This window comes from Alligator sinensis, unplaced genomic scaffold, assembly GCF_000455745.1.
Source record: "Alligator sinensis unplaced genomic scaffold, ASM45574v1 scaffold1368_1, whole genome shotgun sequence".
Classification (NCBI taxonomy): domain Eukaryota; kingdom Metazoa; phylum Chordata; order Crocodylia; family Alligatoridae; genus Alligator; species Alligator sinensis.
This window is the reverse complement of record NW_005842725.1, coordinates 281,618-303,919: the sequence shown is the minus strand read 5'-3', so window position 1 is coordinate 303,919 and position 22,302 is coordinate 281,618. Positions and strand designations below refer to the sequence as shown.

Genomic DNA, 22,302 nt, shown 5'->3' with positions numbered 1-22,302 from the left:
GTGTGCATGCTGCAGCTGTGCACATGCATGCAGCACTTACCAGCGACATTATTGGCCACATCAGTCAAAAAAAGCCGATTGCCAATAACGTCAATTTTCCTTTTAATCGGTACCAATACGATATGGACCAAAGTATCAGTGTACCTCTAGTTGTTACTAGAAATGACAATCAATGGAAAAGCTTAAAGCAAGTGTATACCGATCACTAGCAAACCTCAACAAGAAAAATATTGGGGCCAACAGTTTCCTTTTTAAAAAAGCTAAATCAGCTTCAATTTGAGTAACTTGAATTCCCAGCTAAAGGTAAGTCAACTACGGGTTAAAATGTAATCGTTATTACATGATTAGTAATCTTAATCTTAAACAAGTATCACCCGCTGGATTGATGTTAAAAACATTCAGATCAGCTTTTCCTTACAAGAGAATGATCATTAAGGAACAAAATATACTAATGGGAGTGTAAAGAGAGTTTAATACCTGGCTCCAAGTTACGAACTTCCACTGACAATTTAGAGGGAGAGATATTATCAGCTGCAATTAGCCAGTCACTGTTTCGACTCATACGCTTGTACTCTACTTTAAAAGCAGTGATAGGGGAGCCACCATTTGCTCGTGGGATCCAGGTGACATAGACTGATGTTTCAGATGCTGTTGAGATAGTAGGCCTATCTGGAGCCTCAGGAACTAAAACAGGAAATTGAAGAATATTCACACAGGAGTTAGAAAAAACACAAACTTGTTCTTCATGGTAAATATCTACGATTAGTTTAATCAAATGAGAACAACTATGTCAAACATCACAGAGCACAAATCCTTTATTTCCAGACACCATTATACAAAATGAAAGGTGCATCTGAAGTTATCCCTTTATAATCCTAAATTTTATACAAAACTTAGTAAATGACAATATGTATGTCCATGTTGATTGCTTTGCAGACCAATAATTAAATTTTGGATAAATAAACATTCTTGAATAGTAGTATGTTACTGGAAAACAGGGGACTTCCATCATTTTGTTGACCAAATATATAAATGGACATGCTAGTATCTGAATCCTTTGCTTGGTACTACAAAAAGATGTACACATACTAAATTAACAATAACAACTTGATAACAGTAAAAACTTGAAATTTCAAGACTCGGGAAAACATTAAGTCAGAAATGGTACTATGGACTGGATTGTTTTTAATATTATTTATAGGTAGCAAGGGAAAAAGCAAAGTGAGAAAGCATGCAACAAGAAATATTAATACTTACTGCACTCACTTGAAGTTACAGACAGCAGTGGGAACAGAGAGAATGGAAAGAGGCGATGTTAGTATATCTGATCAAAAAGACATTTTTAAGTCTTCACTACACTGGTTGATATATATTGTTAAAACAGCATGGCAGCAAAAAGGGAGGAATTTAATATGGAACAGAAAGGCAAAAAAGTTTTTCAAGTATTAAATGGATTGAAATTCTTAAGAGCTTATTTGAGTAAAAATTGTAAAAAGTGGCTAAGCCACCTAGGAGGTTAACCCTCATTTTCAAAAGTGACTTGTATATTTGTGAGAGTTGGACACTTCTAAAATGCTGTACTTCTTGTGCTCATATTATTTATCATCACTAACAACTCCCCAATAACCAAGTCATGTTCTACTGCAGGGAGCTCAAGATGCATTTAACAGTAAGATATTTACAGGAACACCTTTAACCTCTATATGCCCCTATAAGAAAATGTGTGTGTTATGGTTAGAAACCCAACTCGACTATCACTAGGAAACTACAGAGAAGACAGATTTTCAAAAGGGCATTTACTTTCAAAATGACATTCAATTTCTTCTGTTAGAAAACCAGCCAGAGAGCTGAACTGTACAGATGTTCCTCGAGCCCCTTGGATGGAGAGCTTCACAGGCATGCTTTCCAGCCATGGGGTATGAAAGGGCTGCTCTCTGAGCCACCCTCACCTTTAGGGGAGTCCATTAATTGAAAGCCTGTACTCTTCCTTCCCACGGAAAGGAGTGGGCTACCAAGTGGCAACTGGCAGCTGGAGAAAAGCAGGAGAATGCCCCTCCCTTCCTGCCAATCAGATGACTGGGCAGGACAAGTCTCCCTGGTGGGAAACCTAGTTCTCCCCATCAGAGTAGTTCCCTGGTTGCTCTCCTCTACGTCAATAGCAGCAGAGGGAGCACTCAGCATAGTGGCAAGGCTCCAGGTGTCCTGCTTTGCCCCATACTGCTCCATATCAGTTGAGTGGCAGAAGCAGTGACTGAAAAGCCAGCATGGTCAGGAGCTGGGCGTATGGCTCTCCAAGCCGAACTCCTGACCCCTTTGGCTTCTAAATTGCCAGCAGGGGGAGGCAAGGGAGAGCTGAGAACAGAGCTTGCTTGGCTGCCAACTGTGTTGGCTTTTGAATCGCTGCCCCTGCCCCTGCTGCTCAGCTGAGTGGCAAGGAAAGGGGAACCAGGCAGGGTGTAGCACTTTGTTCTATCAGCTCCTGGTGCTTGGCAGCAGAGTAGAAGGACCAGCACAGCAAAGCCTCTGGCTACTTCTCACATCAGGAACTCTGGGATGAGAAGTAGGCCAGGAGTAGCTGGCAGCTGTTCCTGACCTTCCTTCCTGGTCTATGGGACAGGTTGGAGCAGCTGCCCCCCGCCATTTCTTCTCTAAACCAGTGACCCCAGTCTTGGAAAGGCACAAGAGCCTTTTTCCCAGCTCCACTCCTCCTGCTCCTGAGGGGGAGTTAAGCTATGCGAAAGTGTGCAGACGTTCAGTCTCCTGGGAGAAACTGTCCTAGGAGCAATTTAACCTTGGTTGCTTTGGAGGTTATTTCTCTCCCAGAACAGCCATTTTTGTTCTGTAAGAAAGTTTGAACCTTTGCACACTTCTGTTTTCTACTGGGGGAACAGCAATTCTGGTAAAAACTAAACACCTATATGTAACTTATTTCCCTTGCTCTTAAACACGTGGGCTTTTTGCAAGCTAGTTGAGAGAAAACCATAAACACAGAAAAAGGTATCATAGATTATACAAATTAGCCATGAGAATCTGGGGGGAAGTATGAAACTAATTATAAAAAAAATGAGTTAAAACTAACTGAATTAAAAGTAAATGCCCTTTAAAATGTTCACTGAATTAAACTCCCGCTTGCTGGCTCCAATGTCAAACTTCTCAGTGGGTGTATCTACATGTACTCTTTACTGCAGAGTAGACTAATTAGCTAAAGCATCAAGGTCTACACATGTGCCGGTATTAGGATGCAGTAACCCAATTAACTCTGCCATAAGATAGTGTTGAGGAGAGTACTATCCTATGGCAGAGTAAATAACTGCACTGAAACGCACGTGTAGATGTTGACTGTGGACATAAATTGTACCGTCAGCCCAGCCATCTGAGGCTTCACCCAGATTCAAACTGCTGCTGTCCTAGGCACACATAAAGATGTTGCGCCCGGGAGCAGTTTACTCTGGCTTAAAGGGCTCCAGGGGTTTTATTGCTTCACCCTAAATGCATGTGTAGATGTTCCCAGTATTTAACAAACTTTTTCATTAGAAATGGGGTTTTATTGCTTCACCCTAAATGCACGTGTAGATGTTCCCAGTATTTAACAAACTTTTTCATTAGAAATGCACCACATTTTTACAAACTGACTGTTAAATAACAATGACTGGAGACACTTAGGCTGCCTATACATGTGGTCAGGGGTGTGGACATTTTAATTAGAGTAGCTCCCAGAGAGCTACTCTAATTAAAACAGCTCACCATCACATGTATTAAGCCTCTGTACATTTTAAAATGGCCCTGGGACACTTTATCTAATCTTATCATTCTACAAGAGGTTTAGTTAAAGCACTACATCCGCCATTTCAAATGTGTAGGGGCTTAATACACGTGATGGTGAGGCAATGCTACAGCGTTCTAATTACAACGTGGAACAGACTCAATTAATCTGACCAGGCCCTGGATTAATGGGCTGACTGGGCCCCCGGTTAATCGGGTCTGCTCCAAAGTGTTCTAATTAGAATGTGAACAAGCACATGTATAGGCAGCCCTAGGTAGCTACTTAAAGGGACTCCCTCACTGACTAGGGATGAATTTATTAGTTACTACTCAAAAGCATAAGCCACATGATCTTTTACTCTATAGCTGAACTTTACTAACCATGTTTCAGAAGAGAAAAAACCTGCAGGAGGAAGACAGATCTAAAGAATAAACAGAAATAAAAACAGAATTCTAAAAGTAGAGAACTGTAATATTGGGATTAAGAAGTTTCTTAAATATATCTTGCTTTGCATTGTAACATTGAATACATGAATAAGGCACAACCTGTACACTTACCTCCACTATGCCGAGATAGATCTGGAAGGACCACACCAAAGTTATTTGTCCCCTCCTGAATGACAGGATGTTTAGGAATGCCAACTGGTGGAGATGGGGCCTGAGTGTTTTTCGAGGATGGTGCTCTTTCTAATAAATGTTTGATATACAATAAACAAGCTTGGTGATTTGTTAAGACACTGCTAGAAAAAAAACCTAGTCACAGCTTCCTCTCACAGAACACTCACTTTCTGCATTTATACAAGATGTAAATCCTTGACTGGAATACAATCATGGCACCACCTCCCAGTCTCATTTGCCAGGCCAGCTGGGCACTGAGGAGCTCCGCAGAAGTGGACAAGAAAGAAAATCCTCTCACCACTTTAATCCACAGACCTATTCAAGCCTCAGGCCAGAGCAGCCTACATAATTACTGCATATCTGCCTAGCAGCGTATGGTTGTTCCACCTCTATATCTTTGCTTTGTATAATAGGTAAGAAGTTCAATTATTCCTGCATGACTTTCCAATGATTTATACTGCACTGGAACTGCCAAGTCAGTGAAGAAGGGGGCATATAAAAGTACTATAGCAACAGAATAGGTCTAACAAAAATAAAAAAATGGTAATTAAAATGGATACTACTGACCACAGATGGCTATGCATCTGGAAATAAATTAAGGATTTTACTGAATTTTCTGTTATTTCGTTTTTTAAAACTATAACATCTAGTTTTTCATCTTATGGCAAGTCATTTAATCCTTTGCATTAGTAATGTTTTAAGTAGAGTGGAAAATAAACACCTGGACCCAAGTTTAACCCTGAACTTAAAAAAAAAATAAAGTTATTTAAATAGGTTTAGTGTTCACAATTTAATGCGTCTCAGAACTAGCACAACAATTTGTTATGCACATTTCTGCTCAAGAAAGCTAAGGGCTCTTTTAGAGGGAGCTCACAGTTTGAGAAAGAAGTAACTACATTCATTTACACGTGGGCAGCCAGAATAGAATGATCAATCAGGACTGAGTTTCTCTGCAATACTACGAGGTGAAGACCAACTGTTGGCTGGCTGCTTTCTGACTCCAGCTTATCTACTTTCAGCAAAGAAATCAATAAAAAAAAAGTAGCTGCCTTTGCTACAGTTTGTTTCAAAAAATCATCTGGGAACAAGTAGCACAACACAATCAAGACTTCAGTGCGTTTTGCTAAACAACTATGGTGACATACCATCATCTATGTACTAGAATAAATTATTAATAGCCTTCATTGTGATAGATATAAAATTAAATATGAAGTAGAAATTAAATTAAATATGAAAGGAATGGCCTGTTTTCACAAACAGCTTTACCGACTCCCACAGACATTTTAAGCTACAGAAATGTTTTTGTGATAGCTAGGCAAGATTCTTTGGGTAGATGTGATATCTTTTATTAGATCAACTAAATAGGTGGAAAAAAGGTCTTTGCAAGCTTTTGGGCACAAACACCCTTCGTCAGGCATAGGGAGGCTCTGCTGGTGTCATGTGTTATCCAAGGTAGGAAAGAAGCTAAATTTACAGCAAGCAAGTCTGTGAGAAAATGCAAATTAGTGGAAGTTTGTGATAGCTATTATGCATGGAGAGTATAATTGCACCTACCTTTGCTAGTACGAAATGTAAGCATAGCAGGCTGCCCTTCACCAGCAGCACTCCTTGCTACCATTAGAACTTCATAGAGGCTTGAAGGCTCCAATTCTGTGAGACGAAGTTCATTTTCACTTCCTGGGACCCGAATTGTATTCCAGCTTCCCATTACATTGATGCTGTCATCCAGCTAACCGAAACAGAACCACAAGGTAACATGACAGTCTCTCGAGCTAAATTTTCTGGGAACTCATGCCAAAGCACTGAAGCATGATAAACTAGTTTTACTTAGTTTATGTGCTTTTGACAGTGTCAAGAAGAAGGTCTTTAACCACAGGGCTAGCAGAGCATAAGCAACAGCTCTGTATACTCCTTCACAATGACTCTTCAATAAACCTGATCTTTGACTTGAAAGAGCAACCCTCTTCCATATTTAGGCTTGAGAAATTGTCTCCCAATTTGTTCAACCTCTAGTTACTCAGCTGAGACAGCTATCTATGATAATTAGTGCAAATTACACTGGGTATTTACTGTGAATGCCTGTGTAGAAGAAACTAGAATGAGATCAACTGATTTTAAGCAGCATGCCACATAGCCATTAGATGGGAGTGTCTCTTCATAAGACAATATCCTAAATAAGAACGGTCTATGCCCTGAACTATCCCAGCTGTTCATGCATTTAAAGATCTTTAAAATGTTTACTGGATACAACACATAACAAAACAATTTTAACTGCTTGATTACTTTCTGAGGGTGGAAATCAACAGCAGAAAGGTTAACAATTTAATGTTACATTTTTACATTTGCTTTTGTTTTACAGGGAATTCATCACCTCCATCATGCAAAGGAGAGAGAATACTTGAACTTCTGAGAAGGACATTACTTCAAATCCAAGCCAAAGAGAAAGGCTTCAAGTCTATAAAACAGCAAGCTAAACAACATGAAATTTTAACAAAAATATGGAAGGATAATTTAAATATTATTGATTATGAAAGCTGTTCCTGGAGGTCTTGGCTTGCTTACTGACAAGTCCTTTTTCCCCAATTATTTTAGTAAAAAATCTTGGAAAAAGAGGAAATCAACTAAATTACAACAGAAGAGTGATGTCCTAGAAATCATGATAAAACTTCTTGCTAAGAACTACGTAATTTTAAAAAGTTTTCAGTACGGAAAAGAATTACTAGCGATGGGAAACCCTCCAAAAAGGTCAGATTTGTAAGCCTACAATTTACATAAATCAAATATCTTCGATTAAGATATTATGTAAACAGGTCTTCGCATACTATATCCATGATTTGACCAGATCAATATCTTGTGACGTTTCCTCTCTAGACTGGGACACAAATGAGAAAAGATTTAAAAACTTTAATTTTCTTTCACCTGCTAGTTCAGTTTTAAAATATTCTTTTACATACATAGCAAACACTGACATAATGGTCCAGATTCAGGTATCAAATCTGATTTATAACCAGACCTACCAAGTTAAATATTATTTAGCATCACTAGGGTTGTATATAGGTCATCCAAGTTCAATTTCACCCAGAGAATCAGAGACAGGCAGGGCCTGAGGGGACCTCCTAGGTCATCCCAACCATCTGCCTGAGGCAGCATCCCAACTAGCCTATGGAAATCCATAATCTAAACATTGTGTAAAACTACCATGAACCCCGACACAATGCAAGACATAACACCCTAACCTGCCACAGGTAAAATGGCAGTCAATGTCCTGCTTCTAAAAAAAGGTGTTAATATATTGCACTCAAGAAATCCCAGGTAGAGGGCCATGCCCCTACTAACGAGGAGGGCAAAACCCCCCAGGGTCTGTACTAATCTGACCATGGGCTAATGTTAGGGGGGCACCAACAGAGATCTTTGAGGCCAATATCAATTAGAGCTGATTTTTAAGGAGGCATAGCGGCTGATACCGATCCAATTTCCGATACGCAGCCCAGCAGCTTGAAGAGCAGTGTCCGGCTGATAAGTCTGTTGTGGTGGAAGGGGAGGGGGAAGGGACGTACGGGTGGGAGGGCAGATCAAGCCGGAGCAGGGCAGGATGCGGGACAGAGCCACAAGCAACTCGTGGGGTGAAGGGGGATGTGCAGCTCCTGCCACTGTATGTACCCCCAGAGGACATGGTGGGGTGTGTGCCTCTGGATCTGCCCAGGGCAGGGTGGGCTGCTGCTGTGGGCTAGGGCCAGGGCCAGGGCTGCCCCAGATGTGCTGCATCTGGGGCAGGCGGTGGCACTGGGAAGGGGAGTTGGGGCAGCCAAAGTGAATTTTGGGGTAGCTGCAGCCCCCTCCCCCCTGGACAAACCATGGCTCCAATCCACACCCACCCTGGCTGGGCAGCCCCTACCCCTGCCTTAATGCCAGCCCCACTCCGTCTCTCACCGCAGGGGCCTTGACTTGCCCCCTCATGCCCCTTCCACCACAACAAACTTACCAGCTGCACACAGCTTTCCAAACTTTTAGGCTATGCTCCTCACCATCTATGTGCTGCACTGCAGCTGCACGCATGCACAAAGCATTTAATGGCCTTAATATCAACCACATCAGATCATTTCCAAGATAGTCAATTTTCTTTATATCACTGCCGATCCGATATCGGACCAATGTATTGGTACACCTCTAGCTAAAATTCCTTCCTGACCCCAAACATGTTGATCAGTGGAGGGGCAAACTCTCTAGACAGGAACCTCTGGCTTTAAGTCCCAGCAGACGCACTGGCACACCCTAGTCAAAATCCAGGGCCTTGGCTGCAGTCAACACCCAACGTCTCTGAGGAAGGCTTAAAAATACCCTGACAGCAGCAGAAACTGGGGGAGGGGGCAACCAGCAAAGCACAGAAGCATGGGAAATACCCATAGTACGGCCCATGTAATAATCATTAGCCAACTGCCTGTCAAGAATGACTGGGGGGGGCAGGGGGCAGTGGGCAGGGACGGAGCCCTGTGCCACCCCCCTTCCCTCTTGCTGCTTGGGGTCCGGGCCCGCTCCCCCACTACCGGCCACAGTGGCAGGGGGAGGGGAGGAGTGGGCCCAAGGGTGGGGAGAAGCCGGGTCACTGTGGCAGGGGGGAGAGAAATGGGCCCGGGTCGACCTGGCAACAGCGGGAGGATGGGAGGAACGGGCTTGGGGCCAATGTGGGGGTGGAGGAGGAGTGGGCCCAGGCCCAAGTGGGGGGGTAGGAGGCCCGTTCCTTCCCTCCCCCCACCGCTGCTGCACAGGGCCAGGCTGGACCTGCTGCTCCCCCCTCCCACCGCCACAGCAGGCTGGCTTCTTCCCCCGCTCGGGCTTGCTCCTCCTCCACGCCCTCTCGCATCAGGCCCAGACCCACTCCACCCCTCCCCCCACCACTGCCATGGCACACCCACTCCTGCCCCCACCACTGCCGTGCCAACCCTGCAGGTGGTGCCGATGGAAGGGGGGAGGGGCAAGGCGGCCTGAGGCCAGCACCGGTGGCCTTGCCACACCCCCCTCCCCCCTTGCACAGCTACCATCACCTCCAAGGAGCAAGGGGCGGGGGGCCAAGGCCAGCTCTGGTGGCCTCGCCCCCCCTCCCCTCTATCGTTGCCACCTGCAGGAAGTGGGGGTGGGGGGGCAAGGCCAGCACTGCTGGCCTCACCCCCATTCTGTCCACTCCATTGCCATTGCGTCCAGGGAGCAGGCCAGGGGGTTCAAGGCCAGCTGTGCTGGCCTCACCCCCCCCACTCAGTCCCGTGTCCCCGCCATCATGACAGTGCTCTGCCGCGCCACCACCTCCGGTTCAAATGCTTATTCACACTGTGATTGGCTGTTTCAGTCAGCCAATCAGAGCGCAAATAAAGCATTATGGCCAGACAGACAGATTAAGGCTTATAATATTAGACTGATACTGAAATAACAATAACTTGAGTTCTGCTAAGTAAGTTCCCAGTGAATTCAGATAAAGCAAAGTTGCAACCAATGTCAGTCCTCCCTGAAGAGATGGTTTGTAGGACCAAAGTAAACCATGTTTCAATGATATTTTCATTTCTTTCTGGCCTGATACCGCTACCTTTTTTCAGAAAACCTAAAAGTAAGAACTGCACCTGCTTTGGAGTTATTCTTTATTTGTAAAGGAGCATTACCTTGCGATATTTCACGAAGTAAGCATTGACAGGTAACCCGCCGTCTTTTCCAGAACGCCACACCAAGTTGTACATGTCTGGCTTGAGAGTCTGTGGAGGACTGAGGATAATTGGTGCTTCAGGAGGGGAAGCACCACTAAGACTTTTTTCTGTAATAACTTCATCGAGATGCAGGTTTGTTGGAGGCAAACTCGAAAACCCAGTTTCTGTATCATAATCTCTGCCACCTTCATCACTCTGGGCAGTCTCTGGAGTAGTGATTTCTTCAGCTTTTGTACTAGTTTCAAAAGGAACTGTAGAAGAAAGGTCCTAGTTATTTCTGCAAAACAACAACTATTTGCATCACAGAGTACGTTAAGGTCATTCTGTTAATGCAATTTAAATGGCTTCAGATGTGAACAATTTTTATCAGTAATAACCATTATAGAGCCAAACAAAGCCCAGTCAAGCTCATCTGAAAAAAGAATACTAACAGTAAGGTTAATTTAGAGTCAGTCTGTAGTAAGAAGCAGTATTTCTTTAAAAAAAAAAAAAAAGCATATGCCCTTCCCATTCTGCAGCTCTCTCTGAAATAAAGAAAGAGCTGAGTAAAGAAAAGCATTAGAGACAAATAGTACTCTCAAGGAACTTGGGTTGACACCGCTTGTCAAAATTCCCAAAAGCAATGGGTTGGCAGGTTGGGTATTGGGAATCCTGAAAGAAATGATGCAGCTTTTTGAGGTTACACACTGCAATTTAAGATTACCAGATGTTCTTAGTCTTGTTCATTCTTTCACAGATTTGTACAGATTTATGTTACTTGCCAGGGTCTGGAAGGGGGAAGGGAATGAAGGGAACTTGGTTTACAAAACAAACAAATTCCTTGGTAATGTAAAGCCTAAGCAATGTTAGCTTGGCTGCCTGAGATTCCTTTAAACCTCCATTAAAATACCAGCAACAAGTGTGGCTGCTATTTTTGGCCACTTCTTGGAAGTGGATGGGGAGGAAAGGTTTGCTTTCAAATTGAAGACATGTTCTCCAAAAGCATTTGGATTTTTACTTAGGAATGCTATAAAGTTTGGAGACAGAAGCATGAAGCAACACAAGGAGAAAATCTTCAGGGCCAGACCTCAACTTGCTTAAGACAGAAGAAATATTATCTGATATTCTCATTATGAAACACCATCTAGTACAATACATAAAACAGTGAGAAAGGTAATGCATACTACACTTTAATATTAGAGAAACACTATATTTGATTGAAGAATCTGACAGCATATTGTATTGTGATGGGTAATCAGGATTTCTTGGTAGGCACGATATGGTCTGATACCTACTAAAACAAGGAAGTGGACTGTGGTGCATGAGAAAATTACCTGCCGTTTACACTGGTGTGGGTACACCCACAGTCATGACTACTTAGTCCTGAAGCTTCAACTCACAGACAGACAGATACCACAGGATAGCAATTCTTATTAAGGCAATTCTGATCCATGAATTATTTCTGACTTTACACCACACATCACAACACTTAATTTTTCAATTAATTTGTCAAGAATCTGCATCTTACATTTCAGTATGCACGGTAGGGTTCTTTCATTACCTCTTTCACTCTCTTAATCAGATTAACTTTCTCCTTGGCTTTCTAATCACTGCATCTCTATTTTATTCCCTTATCCTATTTTATTCCTAGCATTTAAAGGAAATTAACATGCAATACTAATCACGGTCAATGCTGGATAGCACAAAGGAGGAGAGGGTGTACACTAGTTAAGACTGGTAACATTTCAAAAGTGCTGAAAATGATTTAACTAGATTAATGCCAGGCCTACAATTCAAAGCCTTAACATCATGTCAGCAAGGAGCGTGGGCGTAGGGAGAGGGAGAATGCACTCCTTAGCTGACATACTCAAACCCCTGGAGTGAGCAGAGCTATGCCAACAGAAAAACCTAAGGCCTTGGATTGAGGGCCCTAGGTCACTTGGTATACATTTGATATATCTGCTCAAATAATAGCTTTCTTAAATTCTTTATTTGTAAGCATCTTCTGGCCTTGACTTAATAGTTTTTAAGAATCCTTATGATTCAACAGGCAGCAAGGTCCCACAGCCAGAATCAAAATCAATCCCAAAATCTCCATCCAAACACTAATCAGAAACCAGTGCAACAAAATTCAATAAAGAGCAGTATATAAAACATGTAATTTTTTGAACTCACTGGTATAAGATTTTTAAGGCAAAGTCACAGGATTTTTACCACCCCCCAGGTCGAGTTCTGGAATAAGGTTTAACATTTTGATTTCATGTTCAAAATCCTTTAGTGAATTAAAAAAAAAAATATGGCCCTTAGATACTTAGAAGCCTAAATCCCACTGACTTTCAGTTACATTTTGTTATCCAAGGACAAGTCTTTAGAAACAAATATGGAAGCAAAAGCAGATTAGTGTAACTTTAAACAGAGCCCTTGTTCTGGCTGTTAAAACTTTGTTCCTGTTTTTGGAAGCTTGCATATGTCATATTATTACAAACGCATACAATTACAATAAAAGAACAAGATCTCTCTTTACATTGTGCCTTCAGTGCAGGAACAATATTTTCACAATAGCAACTTTTGGGAATAAGGAACCCAGGGTCACTAGATTATTCTTTTTATATATTTTAATTTCTTGCCTCTTCAGCAGGTAGGGGAAGGGGAACATGCCACAGAAGAACAGAGGGCTACTCTGTTAAACTTCTCTCAGGTAACAACACTATTTCTGCTGTAAACCAAGTGACTTCAGAAGTGCTTCTAAAACCCTGGATCTCTGATAGAAAGCTGGGTTGCTACCATGCTTTATATTAACAGCGGATTCTAATTAAACTTCATTGCAAGACTGCAGAAATTCTGAAGTGAAAGTTGTGTTTGTGAAAGGTTCTGTATTACCGTTCCTCTAGCTACAGGAAGAGGCTTCTCTATACCAATCTCTTCTTAAATGCATGCCCTTCTACTGATGGAGGCACTGGAGGCAGGAGGTGGGGCACTGGTGTAGGCCATAGAGCACCTAAACTAGTTAACTCTGCAGACTAGTTAGCTTGGGTACTGGCACCAGTCTTGCCAACAGCACAGAGCTCAAGGGACGCTCATTTAAAATTAAAATTACATTTATGCCAATTAAGGCACCCTTACACTGGGTGGTGCATCAACACATGTGCTTTACTGAAGAGTTGATTAATTAGTTCAGCTGTGAAATGTCACCGTCTACAGATGTGGGCTATTAGGCTACAGTAAAGTACCTCCGCTGGAGAACTGCCCAACATGCGTACTATCCTGTGATGGAGTTATTTAATGTGGTGCAACGCATGTGTAGACAATGACCGAGGCTGGCTGGGACATGAGGGTGCTACAGCGCAAGGGCTGCCTGTCAACTAGCCCTGCACTGCAGCACCCTCACCTCCAGCCAGCCCCTCTGCAGCATGCTGAGCTAGGGTGGAGCAGCTCTGTGCTGGCAGGCTGACCCTGCAGACCCTCTGCCAACCAGGGCTGCACTGCCCTGGCTGATGCATGCAGCACTTCCAGGCGCACATGTAAAGGCTATGCCTGGGAGCAATAAACTCCAGCATGAATGTACCAGAGTTTATTCAGGCATATTAATAGCACATATAGATGTGCCCACTGTATCATGCTACAGCATAGACCTATCCTAATTAGTCTTTCCTGTGAGGTGACCAACACCTCAAGTGTGGATAGCTGTTCACTGAGAACTAAGCTAAGGCATTTCATATGTGCCTTGAAACAGCAACCTAATTATCCCAAGCTGAATTTTAATAACTGACCACTTTGCTAGTAAAGACAAACATTTCACTACAAACCACTTGGCAGAGTATTGAAAATGTTAAGAAGAGCGATGTCAATACTGAAGCCAGCTTACCAACTTTAAGGAATGCGTCTGACAGTGCTGAGCCATGTTCATTTGTTGCTTCACAAGAGTATTTCCCAGCATGCTCTGGAGTAACAGCCTGAATATACAGGGAGCTTGAGCCTGCTCGAGACATAGTGAAGTAGATTGGTTCTGACACGGTGCTACTTATTCTTGCTTGTGAAGATTTTCGTGATTTTGAATGAAGGACCTGAGAAGGGTGGCTGGTAATGAGTCCAAGGCTGTTGTACCAACGAATTACTGGAACAGGCAGCCCAGTGGCATTACATGACAACGTAACACCACCACCATCTACTGCACTGGTACTTGCTGGTGGAGAAACTATAACTGGTACTGAACCTTTGCCTATTAAAAATATAAACAATTAATTGTACTATAGAACGTATTGCCTAGAACATGGATGAGTTAGTATGTTAAAAAAGTGGCCACTTATACAATTCTTTGGTAGTTTGGATACTATTCACACTATTAAGGAACAAGGGCTTGAAAGACTTTAGCAGTTTATTGAAACCTCTGCTCAGGAGAGGCAGATACAATTCTATAAGCAATCTTAACATTGAATATATAGAACACTGACCCCAAACCTGAAAAACATGAAATCATGCAGCATTGATCATTTCAGATTCTGGGGACAATGGTAACAGATTCATTTTTAGAACAAATTTAGTTATAAGCCAGATTTAACCCCAACATTTAAAGTCAGAGAACCGATGTTATGGAACTATTATCAGGTATATTTGGTCTCCAAATGCTCATCGAAACATAGCTAAAGCTGTCAGAGACACAAAAGTGCACGGAAAACAAGACTTTTTTTGTCTTAAATCCTGAATTCAACTGAAAAAGGTAATATTTCCCAATCTCCTGTTAACCTTCTACCAATGCAGAAAACTTACTTAATTTGCTGCTTACTGTGGTCAAAAATCAACAGCGTTTTATACCTAAATAAAACAATTTAGCAACAAAACTTAAATACGACTGAAAACTTAGTTTAAGATCCTGAATACTGTAAGCTATTCCTACCTGTCTGGACAGTAAGTCTCCCAGTGGAATGCATAAATCCAATCCCATTGTTTGCAACACACTGATACAAGCCAGAATCCTCCTTGGTAATGCCACTGATTTGCAACCTGTTTCCTGTGGATAGGTGATGTGTAGAGAGATGGATGGGAACTGCATTATGGAACCAGGTGAGATTTGGAACAGGATTTCCATGAATGTCGCATGAAAGGTATACAGTTACACCCAGAGACACTGCCTGGTCCTGCAATCCTTTAGAAATTGAGGCAGATTCTAAAAGAAACAAAGTGAATATGAAATCCTACAAAGTATTCTTTTGCAAAACTTGCAGCCCATACACTTCACTGTAATATAACAACTTATACAAAGTTACCATACATATGAAAGCCAAACTTAGTCTTTTCTAGTTCAGTACAGGATTAACTTGTTTCTGTAACATCTTTCAGCACTTATTTTAATGGCATTTTCCTTCCATTCAGAATTATCACTCGTTAAAATTACAAGAATCTTTTTCATTTTAAACTAAAAATAGTTCTAATGAAGGACTTTCTTGACAAAAGTTATTTATTTTATAACTTTTGCAGTCATATGCTGAATCTCTACTTTATGAAACAAAGATTTTGTTTCTTCTTTTGTTTTTGTTCACTGGTCAGCAAGTTTTTCAGAATATGCACATCTTTAAATTCTATCATGTTTACGTCTTAGTGATCGTCATCTCCCTGTGATTTCAATGGGCAAAGCATGGAGCAATAAAGGAGCAGCTGAAACTCCCGTAACAGGATATGTATAAAGAAACAGAATAATTAATGTTATTATTAACATTAATTTATGAATGATGAACAGCTTGAAATACTGTAACTGGAAGTGTCTGATTAATGAAGACCATGTAAAAAACCCAGGTCTTTTGCCAGAATAATAATTTCACTTGAAAAGTAAAGAAAGAAAAGTGTGCTATATTCTGAGTGTGCTTTCCTAGCTGAGTGTGAAGACTACTTTGGCTGCCTTATATCTTAGGCAAGAGTAGGAATTCAGGAATGGATTTGGAATGAAAAATGATGAAAAGACAATTCTTTCCATGATACCAGGATATGTCCAGGCTCATTAACTTTTACTAACATTAATCAATGCCTGGAAAAATCTGCTACAAAAGGAAAGAGGAATAAGGATAAATTACAATGGCTTAAAGTGGCCAGCTGTATACTGAAGAGGAACAATTTTAGTACCATCCATTCCAACTAACTTTTTAGTCACTGTAAACCTTAGCAACCTTTGTTACTATCACAGAGAGAAGGAAGAAGACATCATTTATATTGTGCCAGAGGTGTACACAGTACTTTGTAGACAAAAACACCCAATGACCAGCTCTTGTTTTGAGGCATTTATACTATGAAAGAGATTAACACTAAATGTGGTACTGGACCTGAAGAGACTCTAAACAGTTATAAGGATTATAATCTGGGAGGGTTCATAAAATATGCTCATTAAATACACATTTTGTTATTTTAAAATGCATCTTCCCTTGTCTGGATGGAAAGAGCATGAAGGAAGTGCAGGTTAGATAAATATTCGTCTGGACTGCACCTGCCTGGAGTAGGGGTTTAGATTAGACTAAATGACTTCTTGAGATCTCCTCCAACTTACTTTTATATGATCCTATGAACTTGTAATAAGGTGCCTGAAATAGCCACTATTATAATCAAACAAAACATGCAAAGAACTTAAAATACTTGCATTCTTTCCTCTTTCTTACCAAGTACGTTAAGTGAATAGTTTACACGCTTCACCACTTCAGACTCATTTGCCACTACACAGGAGTAGTTTCCAGAATCTGATGCATCAAGTCTGTCTGTCACAAGATGAGAGTGCAGAAGTCTCCACCTGCCTCCAGGCAATACATCCTGGCCATCCTTCAACCAGTGGACATGAGATGCAGGCAACCCACTAACAACACATTCTAGAGTTAGGGGACTGTGCTGAGGTACTGCAAAAGCTTGAGGAACAGTGGGGTGAAGTATATGTATACCCCCAGAGGAGGAACCTGGAATAAGATAAACGGAGATGCAGGAGTCAAACCCCCTTAACAGTTTCAATTGGTTAACTGCATCATTATTTTTCCTTAGTAATTTCTGCATGTCCCTTTCAAGCCTTGAGATTCTGCATTTTAACAAAATTTAACACATGCATGACACAACCACTTATCGTATAGCTGACTACAGTTCTTTTTGATTGGTATGGCTCCAAAATCAGATGGGATGGTAGCTGCTAGTACCAGGGCATTCCCCATAACCACTACTTTAAAGTATTCTTTATTTTTACAGGGGTTTACCATCTGTCAATATTCTAATCACTGCCATTAACGCAGAGAACAAACTGTACGCAGCAGTAATTACTCCTCTTCAACACAGGAGAAAATAAAAATTTCACCACAGACCATAGAGTAGACATCATACACTAGGAGTAGGCAGGACAGGGTAGCACTTTACAGCAGTGGTTCTCAGCCTTTTTGGAGTCAAGGCAGCTTCCACAACCTGTTTTTGAATTTGCCTGCTCCCCATTTGAGAACCACTGATAAACTGCCTCAGCTTACCTGGGTGGTTCACAACCAGGTACTGCTGCAGCAAGGTAAAGGTGCCCTTGGTGTTTCATGCTCAATCACACTGCAGCATGCTCACGTTCTCTTGACTCGTTACTAGGGACCTACTTAAATCATGGTCTCGTGTTTCCTGCACTCGCTGCAAAAAATGGTGTTTCCCATGCTCACCACATAAAAGGCGTTTCCTGCAATTTTGCATGGAATTGCCGCCCCAAAATAAAAGCTTACTAAAATACAAAGAAAGCGCAGCAATCCCTGCAGCTGTTATCATATAGTTTGAGAGAGGCTGAGCTAGTGACAGACTCAGTGGAGACGCTAATCAGGAAAGTGAAAAGGTTTCAGCACCATCTTTTAAGAAGCCAAATGCAATGCTGCCGTCTGAACATGCGAGATTGGCCTCTTGGCCAATCAGCAGCAAGGAGCTGGGCCATAGATTCATGGAATGTTAAGAGCTGGAAGGGACCTTGTAGATCATCGGGTCCAGCCCCCTTGCACTGGGCAGGAAAAGACAACTGAGGTCAAGTGACCCCAGCGAGGTGACTGTCCAGTCTCCTTTTGAAGATTTCCAGGGTAGGTGACTATACCACCTCTGGAGGGAACTTATTTCACAGTCTGGACACCCTGACTGTGAAGGAATTTTTCCTCGAATTGAGCCTGAAGTGGCCTTCCAGGAGTTTGTAGCCACTGCCCCAGGGGTGCCCTGATGAACAGCTGTTCACCGAGTTCTTGATGTATTCCCCTGATGTAACGGTAAGCTGCTACCAAGTCCCCTCTCACCCTTCTCTTCTGTAAGCTGAAGAGGCCCAAGTCCCTCAGTTTCTCCTTGTATGGCTTGTCTTGCAAGTCCCTGATCATATGGGTGGCTCTTCTCTGGACCCTCTCAAGTTTTTCCATGTCCTTGTTCAAGTGCGGCACCCAGAACTGGATGCAGTACTCCAGCTGCGGTCTCACCAGTGCAAGTACAGCGGGAGTATTACTTCCTTAGTTTTGCATGAGATGCAATGGTTAGTGGATGCCAGCATGTTGTCTGCCCTGCTGGCCACAGCATCGCACTGCCAGTTCATGGTCATGTGATGGTCGATCACTACCCCTAGGTCCCTTTCAGCCGTGGTGCAAGTCAAATTGTAGCCACCGAGCCTGTAGGTATGTTGGGGATTGTTTGTCCCCAGATGGAGCACCTTATACTTCTGAGTGTTGAACTTCAACTTTCAGACCCATTAGGCAATCAGAGATGGGGAGAGGAGGGGGCCTTGCTGCAAAAAGACCGCAAAATTGGCTCTGCACGCTGAGGAGCCTGCAAAAATCCCTTCATCTCACTGCAATTTAGGTAGGTCCTCCGATAAGCCGACAGCCGGCAGAAGAACCAGCTTGTGCCACAGCCCTACCTGGTCTGGCCCTAGCCAAGCACAAGGGGCACTTTTACCTGGTTGCCACAGCAGAAGCAGCACCTGCACTACAGCACTTCTGAGGGTGTCTTACGGCACCCCAGTTGAGAACTACTGTCTTAGAGACTAACTGGTACGTAGAAAGAAAGCATGAAATCAACAACCTATATTTCTAATCTTTGCGACAGACATACTGCCCTGGTAACAAATTACATGCAAACACAAGATAAACTTGACAGAGCTAGAGATTTGTAAAAATACTAGGTAATCATGCTGGTATGCTAGGAATCTTGTGAAGAGATTATTTTTCAAAAATCAAAAAAAAAAACCCACTAGAAAATAAAAAAGTGTTCTGCAACACTGACTACAGATTGTAGAGGACCAGAGTTAGACTTGCAGAACAGTGAGGCTTTAAGATCCAGCCAAGTTTATGAAAAGTATTAATTTGAGATGAAGTAATTATTCTGTAAATCATCCTCTACATACATTAAACACTTACGGCTGACTATAAGCTTATGTCCAATGGGCTCTACTTTGAGATCATGAGTGACTGGGTTATATGCTGCACACTTATAGGACCCTTTGTCTTCTAGAGTTACATTCAAAATCTGCAGGTTTCCAGATGGAAGAATTAGGTAGTTATCTGAGGAAGGGAAGAGGGTTACATTTAAAATACTTCCAAGGACACATTTTCAAAAGATATTATGCAAATTGAGATAGCTCATTTCTCTTAAATTTATCATTAAGCAACACAAAAACTCATTACTATAAAAAAAGAACTACATATAAAAATTAATTAACTAAGCTAGAGGTATCCAAAATTAAATTGTATGATGAGCTTTGCAGTACAAGTATCTCATAGTTATGGCTCCAACAAATATTTGGGACATTAATACTGCTTACTAGCATCATAAAATCTCTCACCGGTTGATTGTTCCAGCCATTTTCCCCGTACTCGAAAGCGAACCTGTGCTTTAGGGTTACTTTCTGGTACCTTGCATCCAATGAAAGCAGAACTTCCTTCTTCTACTGTGACTATACTTTTCACTGAAGTATCAAAATCATCAAGACCTAGAGTTGTTTAGGAAAGTAAAGAGGGGTTGAGAATTTTGGATGACATGAGATGAAATTCAAATGTTATGGTTTTCCAGGTATTGAATCTAATTATTGCTGGGTTTTTGGTTGCATCTGTATTGGTCTAAGGACACAGGGAGGCAAGGTTTACTGAGTAGATGTGATGTCAACTTTTTTCCAACTGCTCAGCTGAATCTAACTATTGGGAGTTTTCCATGAATCTGTCCCCTTCCCCCTTGCCCGCTGCAACCCCTTCCCCATCACCTTAATGTCAGACCATGCTCTCCCTGATCACACAGAAATGAGGGGTAAATTTGAAAACAAGTTACTGCAGGTGACCACAGACTTAGTTACCCAGAATGGATACATTTTACCTTTTTTGAAAATGCTGCAAGTTTTAAAAACAGGTACTCCATAAACACATTTTAAAGCAGCATTTTTACCTACTTATATATAGTACTATGCATTATTAGATTTGGATTGGATTTAACATATAGGTCATTGGGCTGGGCCCTACCAGTCAACAGCGTTTCAAGCCATGGTAAGCCCCAAAGCTCAGCACTTCTCAGTATATTTGTATACTCCAGATAACCCTCACAAAGAGTCCATATGCTAAAGTTGGGCCCTACTCATGACTGGAACTTGGTCTTGGGACTTTCACGAGTGCTGGGATCCTCCCAAAAATTATATGCAGACGAGCATAATTCGGTTAGTCTATAACAGGGGTAGGCAACGTTTTTTGGCCGGAGTGCCGAAAAACACTACAATGCCTACCTCGGAAGGTGCCGGAGCGCCGGCATGGCAGAAAAACAAAATGATGGCAAGGGGTACATGGCAGGATGCCCTGCTCATGCCCCTTGCCCCTCAACCAAAGCCCCTGCCCCTCAGCCCTGCCAGCCCGTGCCCCCTACCCAAAGCCTCTGCCCCACAGCCCGGGCTCTGTGGCTGCCAACAGCTACCCCGGCTCTGGATAGCTGCTGGAGCCTGGGCTGCTCCCAGCACAGCTTGCAGTGTCCCAGCTGCCTGCTGGGAGCAGCCCAGGATCCTGGCTGGCAGCAGCTCCTCGGAGCCAGGGCCAGCTGCAGCCGGGAGGCTCCCCTGCTCCCGGCACAGAGGTGATGAGCCCAGTGCAGCTGTTTCTAGCCTGCCCGCTGCAGTTGCCCAGAGCCCGGGCTGCCTACAAACAGCTGTACTGGGCTCATCACCTCCGTGCCAGGAGCGGGGAAGAGATCAGGGCTGCGCTGCCTCAGGCCCCACCCCCACTGCCCACTCCGAGGCACACCTGCACATGCCGGTGCGGAGCTGATGCCAGAGCCCGGCACAGCTGTTTGGAGCCTCCCGGCTGCAGTTGCAAGCCCTGCTGCAAGCCCTGCTGGGAGCAGCCTGGGCTCCATCAATGGCAGCAGCTACCCAGAGCCGGGGCTGGCCATGGCATGCCAAGTAAAATGGCCTCGCGTGCCACGGGGTTGCCGACCCCTGGTCTATAAGGTCCTTCTCTACCTTGCCTTCTACCTAACCTCAGACTAACATAAGACATACAAGTTAATAGATGCCAACAAAGCAAGGAACTGAGATGTCGACAGCAAGCTATTAATGTAATGCAGAAGACAATTTATGATACACAAATAACAAGCAGTTTTGTAATGCTAATTCTTGAAATAGAAAGGAGTTATTTTCAATTACAAAGACAGACTGACAATGAGCCCAGTAGTAAGGAATGCATCAATTGCAGTTTGCTGCCTGTAACAACAGGAGTCAAACTTCAGCCTGCAAGTCGCACCTACTCCTCCTCATTTTGTTAAATCCTGGAAAAACACACACATACAAGGAACAGCAGCAGTATAGTATAGTATACAAACTGCCTTTTTTTTTTAATCATCTCTTGCGATGAAGCTTATTACAGCATGTAAACTTTGCTAAGCTGACTACCCTTATAGCTCTCTTGAGAGGGTCTTGCAATGGATCAGCACTTTTCCAAAACACTTGTACTTCTCAGTTATAAGAAATTTTCCTCTCATGGGAATTCTGGACATGCTTCATAGAAAAGGCATCTTTATAAAGGAGTTACTCAAACCTTGGCTGACAAAGGCCCACTTCAGATATTACTCTAATCCAGTACAGCTAAAGCATGCTTATAGAGGAAACAACATTCAGTACTCCCTATGCCTTTCATTATGGACAACTGGGCCCATATCCTCTTTCTTCAAGCCTGGTTTTATTGGGGTTTTTTTCTTTTTTTAATTAGGCAATTTATGGCTCAAGAACCAAAACAACAACAACAAAATATTCAGAAGACTCAGAAAAAGTAAA

General features: G+C 42.6%; 1 protein-coding gene across 4 annotated transcripts in view; it reads right to left on the bottom strand.

Moving 5' to 3' along the window:
* The window catches only part of CDON (cell adhesion associated, oncogene regulated), a 103,456-nt gene that overhangs the window by 30,755 nt on the left and 50,399 nt on the right, over positions 1-22,302 (bottom strand). For 3 of the 4 annotated variants that reach the window (XM_025216306.1, XM_025216308.1, XM_025216307.1), the window contains exons 4-14: positions 19,843-19,989; positions 19,418-19,561; positions 16,691-16,978; positions 14,944-15,213; positions 13,915-14,268; positions 10,029-10,321; positions 5,935-6,109; positions 4,321-4,449; positions 4,144-4,165; positions 1,258-1,265; positions 478-684 (exon numbers count right to left, since the gene is read on the bottom strand). In XM_025216306.1, the coding sequence (XP_025072091.1) occupies positions 478-684; positions 1,258-1,265; positions 4,144-4,165; positions 4,321-4,449; positions 5,935-6,109; positions 10,029-10,321; positions 13,915-14,268; positions 14,944-15,213; positions 16,691-16,978; positions 19,418-19,561; positions 19,843-19,989 (2,037 nt within the window). The remainder of the gene's footprint in view (positions 1-477; positions 685-1,257; positions 1,266-4,143; positions 4,166-4,320; positions 4,450-5,934; positions 6,110-10,028; positions 10,322-13,914; positions 14,269-14,943; positions 15,214-16,690; positions 16,979-19,417; positions 19,562-19,842; positions 19,990-22,302) is intronic. The other variant, XM_025216309.1, reaches the window with a different exon arrangement.